The sequence below is a fragment of the Falco biarmicus genome, chromosome 9 (assembly GCF_023638135.1).
Source record: "Falco biarmicus isolate bFalBia1 chromosome 9, bFalBia1.pri, whole genome shotgun sequence".
Lineage (NCBI taxonomy): Eukaryota > Metazoa > Chordata > Aves > Falconiformes > Falconidae > Falco > Falco biarmicus.
In genome coordinates this window covers 50,726,193-50,742,012 of record NC_079296.1, presented here as the reverse complement: position 1 = coordinate 50,742,012, position 15,820 = coordinate 50,726,193, and the positions used below count along the sequence as shown (strand labels likewise).

The following is a 15,820-nucleotide window of genomic DNA, read 5'->3' as shown; positions in this document are numbered from 1 at the left end:
CACCTGAAATGTTAGGTTTTCAGTACGTTTAGACACCCTTATTATTAAGTATTGGTACCTGCTTCCTATATGCATGTGCTCATACCTTCTTATCCCTTTGACATTAAAAGTAAGAACCAACATCCATGTTTTATCAAATTTTTTACAAAAGTGAGCTGCAAAGTTACAAATGCTGTAAAAATGAACGTTATAGTGGAAACACTGGCTGCATCTGTGATAATACTGCTGTCCTTGTGCCAGTGAAATAAAATGCAAACTTAATTTTGGAATACATTGACACTTCTCTTTCAGAATAGATGAGAAAAACCGTACGATCAAACACGGGACGGGTGAAAAATACCTTTTGTTGCATAAAGGCAAATGTTTTTACATGTAAATTGCTAGAAGTCAGATGATAGAGCAAACAAGAGGCTTATTCTTGAAGCTTGTTTTTTAGAAATACTCTGATGTTTTCCTGAGCCATGTTAGCCAGTCTGTGTACAACAACTCAGCCAGACTTCTATAAAATTTCAGTGTATATAAATATTAACAAGAAAGCTGTGAATTTGGGGCTCTTAGTCACTTTTATTTGAATTTCAAGTCAGTCGGTGGTCAGGATGAAACACGAAAATGGAAGTAGTTTTATGCCTGACACGGTGTTTTTCATTTTGGTGTTTTGTTTGTTTGTTTGTTAAGCATTAATTTTCAGTTTGTCATCTTTGGGTTTTTTAAGTATTACTTTTGAGTTTATTATCTTCATTTTTTACTTGATAGAAATTTAGTGCTTTGAATAGGTCAAGAGCCAGGTAGCAGTAAAAAGTTTCAATATGAAGAGGTAAAATGAACGTAGGAATTGTATTCAGAAGTAATTAGTCTTTTCTTTCCTTTCACAGAGAAATTGCTTTTACTAGGGAACTTCACGAAAAAGCTCCTGATCTCTCTTTTTATTATATGGGTTTCTACATTCATTCATGCCCCAAAATGAGATACAAGGTAAAGTGTGTTTTTACATATTTCCTTAGTGTACTATTATTGAAAGCATTTGATAGTATTCATAGTAATATAATATTTTGTAATTGTTATTTTGGATTTTAATGTAGACTTTATACAGTTAAATTTGAGCATTGGTTACTATTTAACTTGGCTTGAGTGGTTTTTGTGTTGGGTTTTTTTTTTTTTTTAAATTTAGCTGCATGTGGTATTTATTACAAGTTGGCTTAAAAGCAGTTCACGTGGAGAGGTTTTCAAGGCTGTCAGATAACAGTTGGTCATTTGGTTACCTGGCTATCTCATGTTTACAGTATATCTTCCAATAGACTAAAATTCTGCCTTTTTTAGGTTTGCATATTTGTGAAACCGTTGCTTAGTGACTGTGGGCAGTGATAACATGCCTTCATGGTCTTGGCTGTACTTGGGTTTTTCCTCTTTGTTTTTTGTTAGAGATGGGGGACTTGCTCTGCCAACCAAACCACGAGGAGTGAGGTTAGCAGCAATTCTGAGCCAGGTGGCAGATTGTTGAAAAGAGCCTCAGGAGAATCCATGGAACATTTAGAATAACCAGTGTGTCACCAAACCTCCTCTGTAACCCTGGTTAGCTTCAATTCTGTTTCGACCTGAGTGCCTAAGGGCGTCTCTGCTCTGTGTTTTTTAGATCTCATGAATGTGGTATCTTTGGAAATGTGTCGTTGCTTTTTGAATATTATGGTGCATTAGTGTACCATTCACTACCATCAGAGTAGTGAACATTTACCATGTTCATGTAACCAAATATATCTGTTAACAATGTGGAAAGACAAAAAGCTCATGAAATCTAGAGTAAGAGGTACAGTGTTTTCTTTCCTTTTTGTTTTTTTCTAAAAATCTGCTATGTTTCCAGCTAGTTTTCAAATAGCCAAAAAATTGTGAGGCTCATTGAAGTGATGGCTGTGAAGGAAAAACCATTTTGGCTTTATTCTGGCCCACACTACAGGTGACCATGATGATTCAGTCTTCTGAAAATAATAACAAATCCCTCCCTCTCCTTTTGTTAGAATATGTTTGTCTGTCCTCCCCATCCTCCCTGCCTTTTGCCAACTTATCATCTACACCTGCTGGCCAAACAAAGAGAATATTAAGTTTGAGGGAAGCAAATTGGTGAGTTGGAAAACGCTGCCTCTGTCATATAAATAAACTTAAAAGCTATCGCGAGACCACCTTGAATCATAGGTTCTGATTATTTGCTCTGCTCTTTGGAAATATTTAAAAGTTTGGGATGATCTGTTCATGTGTTCAATGACACTGCGGTTGAACATCCCTTGTCTATTCTGCAACCTCCATAATTCAAGACTTGCAAAAAGAATGCATTTAGTTTACTAGGGCACTTAAGAAACAAATATGACTATAATGGCAAAAGCGTCCCAGTTCTGAAAGATGTCATTGCTAAGAAACTTTGGGCTCAGCCACTTGTACTAAGTTTTAATAAAAGTGTGAACTTTGTATGCTGTGGATTAAACAAAGCTCGTATATGAGTCAGTGTATTAAAGTAGCCAGCAAACTGTTTTGATTATGAAGACGAAACGCTGCAAGTCTGGGCACTAGCCCCAGTAGCCACTATACCATAGTACTATTTCTTATAATACGGTATCTTTTCTGTTGGACTTGTGCTGTTCTTTGAAAATGATTGCATCAGGAGTGTAAGACTCATGATGCTTCCAGTTTTCATTCTCAAATAATGGAAATGGAAGAAATTGTATGGGCAGTATTATAATTCCCACCCCCCTCCCCCTTTCCACAAAAGCTCCTTTTCTTCCCTTACTTAGACTTAATGACTATCTGATATGACTGTGATTTGGTAGAATATACATTTTAGTCTTCCAGAAACCTATACATGTCAATGTGTTTAGGTAATTAACTGTGGCCCAGTATGAGATTTACTGGAGCAGGGGGTGGGGAGAAGAAGAAAGCCTATACATATATATTTAGAACCTAGAACCTACACAATAGCAGGTAAGTAATGCTCTGTGTTGGGAAGGTAATAATTCAATAAATTAATTGCAAGGAGGGTTTTTTTTTTTTATATTTCTTTTCCTGTGTATATTTGTTTTAGAAATGGCCAAATGTAATGCAATTGAAAATCAGATTGACGTTAATACTGTAGTTCCACTGAAATAGTCCCGGCTGAAATAGTACGCCGGAAACAAATTTGAAAACTAATTTCTGAAATGCCTCTGGATAATGCTATTATTCTTGTGAAGTGATTGGTAGTGGTAAGGTAGGGTGGGTAAGTACTGACTTTGCTGATTAAGTAATTTCAGTAATGCCTGGTTGACTTAGAGGCATTACATGCTGAAGACTTTGCTTTATTACACTTTAGTAGAGATGTTGGAGGCTCCCTTCCCTTAACGGTGATGGTGTGGAAGAAGGGCGGGCTGTAGGTACCCGTGGCTAAACTGATGTCAGGTAAGCAAATTAAATGAGGGAAAGAAAAGGCAGGAGCTGACAAGCTAACAACGTTTTTTTTTTTTTTTTATCCTCTGCTTGTAATTTTCTTTGCAAATGATTTCTCCTAAGATGTTTAGAAATGGAGGCTATGCACAACATCACTTCTTTATGTAAGCAGCATCTTACGAAGAACACACGCAGGCGGTACCTATTTACAGTGAAGTGACAGGATTTTGGAAATCTTTGAAAATTTCCCTTCTAGTCACAGGTTGTGACCAGTGGACATGCCTAAGCAGATGTTTGCATTTGGTGTTTGATGGAAACACAGTACTAGACTACTTCTAGCAAAGGTGCCTGAGCTTGGCTACTGGTTTGTGCTAAACGGCTGTCCCTCTTCCTGCTGACGGAAGGGGGACAGCTGATGAGCTGGGGTGTATAAGGAACAGTGACTTTATGATGTTGATTTAAGAAGCTTGACAGAGTTCCAGTTTGCATGGAGTAAAACTCAGTCTTCTGTACAAGATGTGGCTGGAGTAATTGGGGATCTGTGAATGAACTGCTGTATTAGAATCCAAGAGTGACGGGTTAACGTTGCGCACATGAGGATGTAGCTGGACGCTTTGGCTTTAAATGCTCTTGACTCCTAACTTGGAGGTACAGATATCCAACAGCAAGCATTAAAGCTTTGTGCTGCATGGGTACTTTCTTGGGATGCAAATTATAGACATCTCTTCTGGATTCTGACTTTTTTTGTGGTTGTAAATTAATAGTCAAATTTTTTTTTAAAGCTTTGGTAATAGGTGACCATATATACCAGTGACTGGGCCATATACAGTAACAGCCTCTCCCTTCTTGGTTTTGTTGTGTGCTCTAAGGAGATCCAAGGCATTGATAGAATATTTTGTTGAAGTATTTATTTTTAAATAAGGCTGCTAATACACTTGTTCTGCTTTTGATGCAGTTCTTCAAACACTATCTATATCTTTATCTTAGAAAGTGTCTTTGAACAGTCACCTCCGATGCGGCCAGAATGTCACACCAGTTGCCCACAGTGCAACTGTGCCATGCAGAAGCTGAATGTTTCTAGCTACCACTGAGCAGGTACAGGGATGAACTGGCAGAGAATGCGTTTTGGGGGGTCAGCGTGTGACCTTTTCATCTGAATGATTCTGTTTCCATGAATGGTACAATTTTGGGCATAAATAGTGTATAATCCAGCGGAAGATGGGGAGGCCTGAGTGTCCTGAAGGAGGTTCCCCAGGTCAGGATTTCTGTGGATCAGTAACAGAGTTGGATAATTCTGGATTATGAGGCAGGAAGATAAATGGTTAAAGAGTATCATCTACCCCATAGATCAGATGTAATTACAGCAGTTTTTAAAAATAGAGCTGCTTTTTGAATTGCTGTTCCCTTCCCTTTCCTTTAGTTTCCAAAGAGCTTGCATCTGATTGCAATGTGATTTTAAAACAATGGACTACCAGTGAAATTACTTAAGACGGGGGAAGGGGATAATATATTGCAACATTAGGCTATTTCGTAGTTCCCAGCTTCTCTTAGATTTGTTCCCATATATGGGTTAATATTTATGAACTGGTAAAATAAAATCTACATTAAATTGAGACAAAAGGATTCCTGTAGTCCTATTAACTATGTTAATATGGAAAAATTCTATGAAAAACCTTAAGCAGTGGCTTTGTTCCATTTTTTTTCCAGGTAGGTTAGGGTAATACAAGATTAAAATGGTTCTCTGAAGAAATTCACGACCTTGTGGTAAAACTTTTCAGGCTCTGTTAGATGTGGTAGTTCTTATGTTGGAAAACAGTCTCCTGGAAAATTTTCCAGGACTCATAAGATACAAAGTCTTTTTCCTAATGCATTTTGGAGTCTGATAACATTTTAAGTATAAGAAAGTATTTTACTTTAGGTTGATGTTGGTCTCGGGCTTGCTTCTCATGTATTTTAAGTATTGTATCTGTATGTGTTAATGCTTTCCAGGTAAAGGCGTTTGTTTACAAACACGTGTATAGTTACAGAAATAAAAGAACCACCTTTAACCAACAGCCATATTGGAGAGGTGATTGAGGGGATCTTGGATTTTTTTTCCGGTACTGATACTCTGTCTGTTTTTTCCTGCATCTTTCCAAGTAAAAAATTTTACTCCATGGCTCTGTGTTACTAAATTCACATTTTCCACTCACTGCTGAACTCTTTGAGATCCTTTCTGTTCTTTCTGTTACAGCTCTTTGATACTGATTTTGGGTCTTGTGGTGGGTGACACTGAATAGATTTTGGACTTGTGCTTGGTGTAAACAGTAAGTGTACTTGCTGCCGTGCGTTTGCCATTCAGGCCTCTGTTGGGGTCTTAAATTAAGTTCTCTTCTAAGTTCTTGTGTTGGAAGGGATTTGTTGGTGGGGTTTGCTACGTGAGTTTTCTCAGTTCTGGGTTTTCTGAGTTTTTGTCAGTGTCGATCTTTGCATGCAAAGCCTGCAGCTGGAGCACGTGTCGTTCCTTGTTTTGGTCAATGATCTGCTTCCCCTGAAGCTGCTCTGCGAAGCCTCTAAATAACTATCAGCATACTTTGAAGTGTGTAAGAGATTTAATGTCTTTTTGCTGTGTTATCTCCATGTACCATTTTAAGACCATTCTATGATGTGAAGAGGTGTTTTGACTGAAATCTTTATCCAGACTTGTATACAGGCCAAAGTAAATGGAATTATTTCAAACAGTCTCCTTCAGTATCAAGGCATGGCCAGACTTCAGATAGAAGGAATACTAGAAAGGGTTCTGAAATGTCAGAAAAGAAACAAAAGGCTGATTCAACTGTGATTAATCATTCTTAAACTAAATATCTCTGACTGACTGTGGTCGTAAGCGGTGCCCCTGGAATTTTATGGCACTCAAGAGCCAATTTCTTTGGCTGCTTTCAGGAATTTCAGCATTGCTCCTCATGCAGCAGTGAAATGCATCCAGTGGTAGCCTGGATTTCCACATCCACGGGATCCACAAACATCTGGCTCATCCTCGCTCGTCCTGATTATTCCAGCATTTCTGACTGTGGAATTTAGTTAACCTTTTCAATAAGCTTGGGTTTGCTGTGTAAGCTGAAATGTCTGAAGGAAAAGAGACCTGATGTGACATGACTTAATGTGATCCCTTGTGATTTTGGGGTTACAAGCACGCGCCGTTATGGTTCTGCTGCTGTGCAGCAAACAGTTTTGCAAAACGTGTGTCGCTGGCTCCATGCAAAAAGAGCTGGCATTTTTCTAACTCCATGTGTGATCTTTTTATTCAGCATGTACTGAAGTTTCTGCCAGCTGCCAGGCTGTTTTTCTCACTGGTGTTGTGGCTTACCTTGACAATCAGAAAAGATGGCAAGCTGAGAGTGCTTTGGAGGACTGGGGTTGCACTGCTCAAGGATGTTAGCACTTGTACTAGTGGCTTTTCCAGGATTAATTTTGTCAGTTTATGGGAATAAATATGCATTCAAATTAGTACGATTTATTTTTTTTGATAAACAGGTGATAAATAGTCAACTAAATAGTCTGAAAAGTCGATACTTGTTATAGAGTGCCAGCTGTTGCTTGCAATACTGTTTGGTGATGAAGAACTGAAACACCTGCGCTGAAAAACTATTATCTACTCTATGAAAGCAATGAAAGTTTTAGCAATGCAGTGGCTTTGCTTTTTTGGCAAGACTGTTAAAAACAGAGTAAAATAATAAACAAGGACAGAAACATACATTAATAATAATAAAGCCCTGAATATTTCAAGTTACAGAAATGGTAGGGGGAAACCCCAGTTTTTTCTTTGTCTTGTTAACATCACTTTTAACTGCCTCCCTTCCTCCTTCCTTCTGTTTCTTCACTGGACTTCCCCAATGGCTGGGATACTCCTCTACATTAGCATCAGCAGCTAAACCTGAACATTCTTCAGAGCTGTGAACTTAACCCATGTGTTTCTTCTAATGGTTTGGGTTGGTGACTGAGGGAAAAAGACTCCTCTGAATTATACTGGAGTTTTGGCATTAAAACCCAAAGGGATTTTGAGAAGTCTTTTAAAGTGGCTGGCCGAAACTTCCAAAAGTATTTTGGATGATTGACTCGGTGTACATGCTTCTGAAAATCAAGTTGCTTTAATATTCCTTCAGTTGTAGCTAGCGCAAAAACATCCTTATCTCTCTATGTATATTTTATCAAATGTGTTTTGACTGGAAGGTTGGCTGGCTGTTTTTTGGGTCTGACAGGCCGTATGCTGTATTCAGGATTGCAGTGTCCCTTACAGCTTGCTGCCTTCCCCCCCCCCTTTTTTTTTCTTTTTTCTTTTGTTCCTTTTCCATAAAAGCTTTCTCCTTTCACCTGTCCTCATCTGGAAGACTCTTACTATTCAGAGCCCACACTAAGTAAATGGAAATAAACATGTTGGAATAAACAACTATGAGAATGTGGGGTGGAATAAAAAAAATACCACGGGTGAAAAATTATTAGCTCTTTAGTTCTTGATGTAGCACTAGTGATAAATATTTAAAAGTATTTCTTATTTTCTTTGAACAGCACCTTACAAAGTGTTTGAGGCCACTTTCTAGGTTGCTTTACTTTTTAAGGCATTTCTAGTCAGGTTGTGAAAATTACATTACTAAGAGCATCAAAAAGTAGGAATAAGGAGGTGCTCCATTCAGGATAGCAACAACCATTGCAGAATGCTGACAGTAGATTTCACTGAAAATATAATTATTAAAAGCAAAACAGCAGTTTCCATGTTGTTTTCATGTCAGGTAAATACAGTGATTGCAATTACTTCTCCCCCCTCCACCCCTCCCCACCCCCCCCAGCTGCTGTTCTATACTGTGTGTAATTGGTAACCCAGCTGCTGTTCTGTACTGTGTAATTGGTAAATTATTACAGTTTTTCCTTGGTGCAGGTGTTGAAGCTGTGCTGAATTTGACACTGTGCTTGCAGGGCTAAAACCAGTTGGAATCCCATTTTCCTAATGGAAAGAAACACAGATCCTAGCCATGTCTTTTTTTTAATTTCATTTTTCCTTTTAAAATATTTGCCATCAGAACTTTTTTTTTTTTTTTGTGTCAGTCAACTCCCTTGGAAAAAATGTGAACATGTCCCTGGGGGCTTAGTTGTCTGATTTTGGAAATGTGGATTTCTTCTCAATTGTTTACTTGCAATTTAAGATGATTGAAATGTAGCAGGACTGAAGTGAAAATAATATGTACATTTATGCCTGATTGTATTATTTGTGGACTTTTATCAGGGCAGAAAACATCTGTTGTATAGGTGTCAGCTGACCTCTGTAGTGAACAAGTCTCTCTTATTACTGTACTGCCTCTTGAGAAAATAAACGTGTCCAAAAGCAGGAATTTTGGGGTGTATGTTGTACAAGCTTGAAGGAATTGTATCTGAAAGTAATTTTCAGAATGAAGTCATATTTGTGAGGTGGCCTTTCTACAGCTTCAGCTGTATACCTGTAAATTTTTATTGGATAGGTCTTTGATTACAAATTTCCTCAAATTGAGTAAACTTTGTTTTTTGGTGGTTTACTTCACTATACTAGATAGATAAATGTTATTAAGTAGGAGTAGGTCCTTTTTAAAACCATCCATTTGTTATATTCTGTATGAGGCTTGGGTCAGGTTACATTATTTTCATGCAGTCTTTAAAAAACCCAAACACATCCTTCCACCCCAAACCAACCCAACATAAAGCTTTGAAGAGCGAGTTCCCAGGCAGTTTATTTCACAGGAATATTCAAAGTCATACATACACTTGTGTCTTGTAAGTAATTCTGAATTTTGAGGTGATTCAAATATCAGACTTGAATGTTGATGATTTATTGATTTTGATGCTACAAGTGATTTTAATATTGATCAGTAAAGATTCTTTGTTCTGCATACGACAAAGATGTGTTGGTGCGTAAGGAGGTATACAGTCAGGATTCAGATGTTCTGAAGAATAAACATAGAAATGTGATAAGAGATGGTATTACCTACCGATGTATGCACATCAGTAGGGGTAAGTTCTCCACCTTTTACTTGTTACAGGAATTTTATTGACTTGGGACAACTTCCCTATAGCGTTTCTTTAATAAATGTGATTTTGTTAGTGTTTGTGAGGCTTAAGTAACCTAAAATCTAACCTCATCTTTATAAAAGCACAAGAATAAGAAGTATGGTTTGTTAAACTGTAAGCCGGTTCTGTACCAGTGGATGTTTTCAGAGTTATTAGAGGTAACTTACCGGTCTCTGTCAAAAGGAGCTGCTAAAAAGATTTATTCAGGCTCATGCTAATAAACCTGAGGCAAATGCATCTTCTGAATGATAGTAGTTGGTAGAGATTTATCATGTCTAATTCATGACTCTACATAGTCATAAATTCACTGCTTATTGCTGACTTGTACTAAATCTTTCTTGAGGGCTTATTTGGGGACTCCATAGCAACCATTAGCAATTGAAGTGAGAACTGTAAATTATGAAATATGTAGACAAGAGGTGTGGTTTTTGTTTGGTTGGGATTTTTTTGGAGGGGGAATAATATACTTCATAATTCATGTGTCTTTAATTTTCTTCCATCTCAGGAATGAAGTCACAATTCATGTTTCAGAATTTTCCAATTATATTTCTAGAAATCCATTAGTCCTTGCTAGTAAGTGTAAGAATGCATGGAATTGGGTGTATTTTTAAAGTTTCTAACAGCAAATGAATTAATGTAGTGCTGCTTTGCCAGCTTCACTTCATTTTTTTTTTTTTTTTTTTGTTTTGTTGATTTAATCATTTCTGGACGGTCCTCAAACACTAGTTACCAGTATTTTCTTCTGCCTTTTTTCCCTCTACCTGTCTCTTTGTGGGTATTCCCAAGAGTGAGTAAAACTGAATGGGCAGAGATGGACATCTTACAATGCCACGGTGCAGAACGTTAAAGCACACTGATGAAGGTAATGCTCTTAGCTTTTCCTAACATAGCCTCTGTGAAGGGTTGTTCGTAGCCATGCCAGTTTTCAAACATTGGGCAAAATATCAAAATTCTTGTGTCCTGGAGAAAAATCAGCCCTTTAAATCTGTCGCTGGAGTGTAAGTCATTGAAACGCTGGTTAGTTTTGTTCTATGCACCACATTTATTGAATCTGGCAACACTTGGAGTATCGGATCTCTCATTTAACTTCAAATCCAATTGCTTTTACTGTATTCTTTCTTATTTTTGCTATTTTGCTGATTATATTAGTTCTAATTAGGCAATATTGTCAAGTGGAATTTATTTGGTCTGAAAGCCAGGAACTCCTGCTTTTCCTGGCTCTACCGTATTTCACCTTGTGGTCTTTACAGTAGGAGCTGGCTGACAAGTCAGTTAATCTACACAAGAGATGTTTTTTCTCCAATTTTCCAAGAAAGATTTAATGGTGGATACTTTAATGAGGTCTGGTTTTGCTAAGACCTCATTAATTTTACAGAGGTATCACAGTACACTTCTCTGAAGTGTTACATTTAATCAAGAAGACAATTCATTATTTTGAATTATGATTTTCTTTGTCTGAGTTTGTTTAGCTGCTGACTCTACTGAGTCTCCAAGTAAAAGGATATTAATGAGGTTATGTTATTTATTCTCAGTCCTAATATTAAACACAATGCTTCTAACAAGTCTAGTTTGCAGAAAGTTCAACATCAGTGTTTGAATAGGAACGAGAGTCCCAGATTCCTATAGGGAGGAATGATTTGGAGCCAGGAGGGAAAAGTGGAATCATAGAAAAGCAGGTTTGTCAAGGGCCATGAGGGGTTGTGTAGTCCATCCCCTTACTCCAGTGTGGGTTTCAGCTGTATTTGTGTTAACTTTTAAGACCTGTCGGACATAGGTGTGCCAAAGGCTTCTCTTGACAAGCTTATCTCCATGTGCTGGAGGTTATATACTTATATATTCTTCTGCTTTATTAGTCTTGCCATTGAAATTCTTTTTCTTAATTTTCAGAAACCCTGAACTTTTCTTCCTCAAGAATATTACATTTTGGCCTACCTACCATGCACGTAAACCCCCATGTTATGTATTTATATTTTTTTCTTTCAACACCCTTATATAGTCTAGTGGATATTCATCAACTGATGCATTTCTGTCCTAGAGAACGATGTCTAAAATCAGCCCTTCTGTCTAAGGCACTCAGATGCTGAGGTCAGCTTCTCCCATCTGTATATATAACATGAGTTATTGCCTTCATTGTACTAAAGAAGACAGTAGGCTCTGGAGGCAAGGAGAAGGGGTAGAAAGGATGAAAAATGGGAATTGTGTGACTACAAAGTTCTCAGAATAGGCTAAATTGGGATGTGAGCTGAGTTATTTTTAGTGTCAAGGTTTGTGACTAACTATGAAGGCATACATGTATGTATGCTCTTGAATCTCTCTGCTGTTCATCCTGGTGTAGCTATATCTCTGTTAAAAGTGGCATTTTTCTTGGAGGAGAGAATATTGCATTAAATGAGGTGACAAAACATAGAGGGTTTTATGGTTGTTCTTTACAGTGCCTATAGAGATCTTCTGATGAGTTTTATCTTCCTTATTATAGTAAATTATTATTTATACTATTATAGTAAATGCTGGAAGCGGCAGCTCGGATAAAGTAACAGTAAATGAAGAATAAACAAAACCCAGAGCAAAGATGTGTTAGCTCTGGATTGCAGATGATGGTAATTAATTGTGTTTTCGCACCGCCAGCATATCACTGGTAGGGGAGTAGTTTACCTCACGTGGTAAACCATCAACATTATTCAGATGCAAGTAATTTAAAAACAAATCTCTGCTCTCTTTAACTGGTATTCGAGGTGGTAGCCAAAGTTTTGTGGAGCCTGGCAGGGTGTCGGATGGTGCTGTGTTTTCGTGGAGACTATCGTGAGGGCACTGGAGCTCTGAGACGTTGCACAGAGCAGGGCCCCAAGCAGAAGGGTCAGTGGAGAAGTGAAATATTTTTATTACAGCTTCTTTAGAGCTTTTTCTTAATCTAATAAAATCATTTCCCAGAGGCTTTCAAAGGTTACCTTCTTGGGGAGGCCTAGCAAGACCTGGAAGCTTGGCGAACTGTTGTCTTTGGAGTGCAAAATGAAAAAAAACAAACCACAACCCCCCCTTGCTGTTTCCAGACATTGCCCTGAGGTTTCCATTTATCATGTGAGAGAGTTAACTACTGCCAAAAACTATTTTGTTTAGTTGTTTTCAACTGAATAACTGAGCTGTTCTAAAAGGAATGACCGGAACTGTTAAGAGTAGCGTTAAGAAACTGTTAAGTGCTGTGTTAGATGTGTGGCATAATTTCAGGATTCTCTACTAAGAAGGTTTCAAGAAAGTAGCTCATCTTTTTTTTAATAGAATATTACACTGTTTACTTCCTTCCCCTTTCTTGTTTGGAATAAAAATGGTTTCACAAATAACACTGAGCTAGAATGAAAAAAAAAAAAAAAAAGAAAAGACAAGGATATGAAAATGACCCCTTTGTCAACTAATGGAAGAATGGGTTTGTGGAGCACAAGTACACAGGAACCCACTTCTCTGTTCACCCCAACACAACTGTGCTGTTGTTCTGCGAATGGACAGAAGACAAGATGAGCTTTTTGTTCCCCAGATCTATTGATTTTATTTATTTATTTAAGATATTAAGGCTAGTGTTCTGAAGGGCTACTTAGTGCTAATATGGTCAGTAGGGAACCATGATTTATTTTATGTGGGGGTTTTTTGGTTTTTTTTGCATTCTTTCCATTTCAGTCTTTACCTGTTGGCATCGAGTGGCTTGCTATTAATTGTTTTTAATTATCTTCTCTTCAGGGGGAAGGGGAGGAAGGTGGAGACCTGTTACAGTATATTTTGGGGGGGGCTTGCTCCTCTTTGCATCCTCCACTTATGTCATACAGTGGCAGTGAAGGACACAGAATAAAATGCTGTAGTACCGGCTGGGAGCCAGAGAGCCTGTCCCAAGTTCTGCCCCTGCTGCTCCTCAGTTTGGTCAGTTTGAGGATGCTGTGCAGGACGATCAGGTGGGAAGGTGTCCGTAGGGAGAAGCTTTGGGGCTGCTCCACCACAATTCCTGCTAAATTAGGTGTGGCATTGAGAAAGGATCCAAAGGACAGTACCTGCACAGCCTCAAGTGTTGCAAGGTGGTATTTTATTGTGCCTTGGACATCGTTGTGTGCTTCTAACAGAGCTCAATTGGTAAGCCCTGACTGAAGCTTTGTTTGAGAAGATAAAGCAGTTTCTTTCTCATAACTGTATCTGTTTTGCTGCTTGTTGCTGATGGTGGTTTAATGGATTTATGAACACAAAGTGATTCTCTGTCAATGGGGGATGGTAAAGAAACTACGTTCAATGTTGTCTTGATGGCATTGGTGACTGAACTGTTAGCCCTTGGATGCCTGTACTGACGGCCCCACCTGATGGAGTTTTCAGTGATACACATTTACCTCCTTTACTTGTGGTGCGGGAAGAAGTTAGTGTGATGATCCAAGAAAAAAGGTGCTAATACTCCTCAAGCCAATACTTACTAAGTTGGAAAAGTTGCAAACTGCCACAAACGTGTCTACAATCCCGAGTTCAGCTAAATCCTGTGTATAATTGCCTTGCCCCTATGGTGGCTGCACGTCCTTAGAGCAGCAGCAATCGAGAATGAGTGTGACCCTTCTCCTGGGAGTCTCTTAAAACTGCAGAGAATTGTTCCTTCCCTCAGATTTATGAACTCTTTCTGGGTTTGCAGCCAGATCTTTGGCTCCTGGCTGTGTTAGGTTGCTTGGACTGTGCAACGCAACAGAACACTTCCCTAAAGGAACAGCTGGAGACCTTCTGCAGGGGTGGTGGTGGAGCTGGCAAGTGCCATGCTTTTGCCAAGCCCCGCCAGCACCACAGCCTCCCAGTGCCCGCTGCGTGCTGCTGGGCGCTGGAACGGCTTCAGGTGCCACCAAAGCTGAGCAGGAGGCAGAAGAGCTTAGAAACCTTTTTGGTCACTGTCCTTTAGGTGTGTAGGTCTGGTTTAAACTATTGTGTCAGTATTTATTGGCATATGATGCTAAGCGTACAGGTATTTATTATACTTTGCTCACTGTTTTAGAAATGTGTTACAAATGCATTGAAATGCATGAAACTGCTTTCATGTTTCAAGATACATGTGCATGCGAATACCATGTGGAGCTTTGCTGATTTTAAAATAAAGCAAGGTGATTGCCAGGGGAATTTTTAATTATTTATAACTCTGCAAAGAAAGGGTTATAATCTGTGATAATGTCAACAAAGTGCTTGATTTTTCTAAGTGCAGTTCTAATTTTAATACTCCCCTAATCCTGTATTTGGATGTATGTTTAATATACTCCTGAATTACCAGATTTTGGTATGATCTAGACCTAATGTAACATATGGTATACTGTTAATTATTCCATCCCGTTTGCCTTCAGACTTGTGTTCTTCTGTGAAGGCCATTATAAAGAAAACAGTTTCAAAACATCTGGCATGAAGAGAAAAGTGGAGTGTTGATGTTTCAGCTCAAAGGCTTTGGGGATACATAATGTTAAACAGTATGTTTTCCTAAACATGCAAGTGTACCTTTTAATGGTAGTAATTCAGATGAAAGCATAATAGTGAATCTGTTCGAACCAACTATGAGAATCGTGTTGGGCAGTTTTACAGAGCCACAAGCACGCATGTGTGTATTTACATTGCTAATAGACGCAAAAGCTGCATGCAGAATTACTGCTACAGAATTTGCAACTATAATTTAATTTTTTTCAGTTTTGTGTAGTAAAAATTGACTTACTTGACAAGGATTTCAGTAATTATAAACAAAATATTTAAGTTATTGTAAGGAGACAGAATTCATTAACATAAGGACTTGGAAAACAAGCCAATGGCAGAAAGGACATGTTGAAAAGATACAGATATTCTTACTGTATCATGTGCTCAGGCAGTTGTTATTCCCTGTAAAACAGCTTAAAAACTCAGTACATCTCCCCAGCCATATTTGCTATGTCTTATTCCTACATTTGTTTAGTGTTCCTGTATTTGGATTCTTTCCCCACTTTCTTACATTTAGCATGGTCCCAGAGGGATGCAAATGCGTGGAAGCCCAGAAACTCTGGGGCGCTCTCTGTTTAGGATTTCTTCTGGCGATTGGTGCAGCTACAGCCTGGTTTTCAGCTTCAAGTGTTATGGTGGAGAAGATGAATGGACGCTGGTACGGGCTGTGGTGGCAGTTCAGGTGCTGCTTTCTGCAGTGCTGGTTTTCTTGGCTCTTACAGGAGATGCTTGTGCACGCGGCAGGGGATGCATTGTGCCTGGCTGCTTTGCATTAGACATTTCCAGTTCTGGAGACCACGTACCATCTCTTCTACTGTGACAAAACTTCCACGTTTTTGCCGTACAGGTTTTTTTGGTCTCATTTTGAGACCGTTGCAGTGAGATC

General features: G+C 38.6%; 1 protein-coding gene across 7 annotated transcripts in view; it reads left to right on the top strand.

Annotated features, from left to right (window-relative positions):
- ATE1 (arginyltransferase 1) overlaps positions 1 to 15,820 on the top strand; it is an 86,943-nt gene that overhangs the window by 35,151 nt on the left and 35,972 nt on the right. For all 7 annotated transcript variants that reach the window (XM_056351204.1, XM_056351206.1, XM_056351203.1 and 4 more), the window contains one exon: positions 873 to 972. In XM_056351204.1, coding sequence (XP_056207179.1) covers positions 873 to 972 — 100 coding nt within the window. The remainder of the gene's footprint in view (positions 1 to 872; positions 973 to 15,820) is intronic.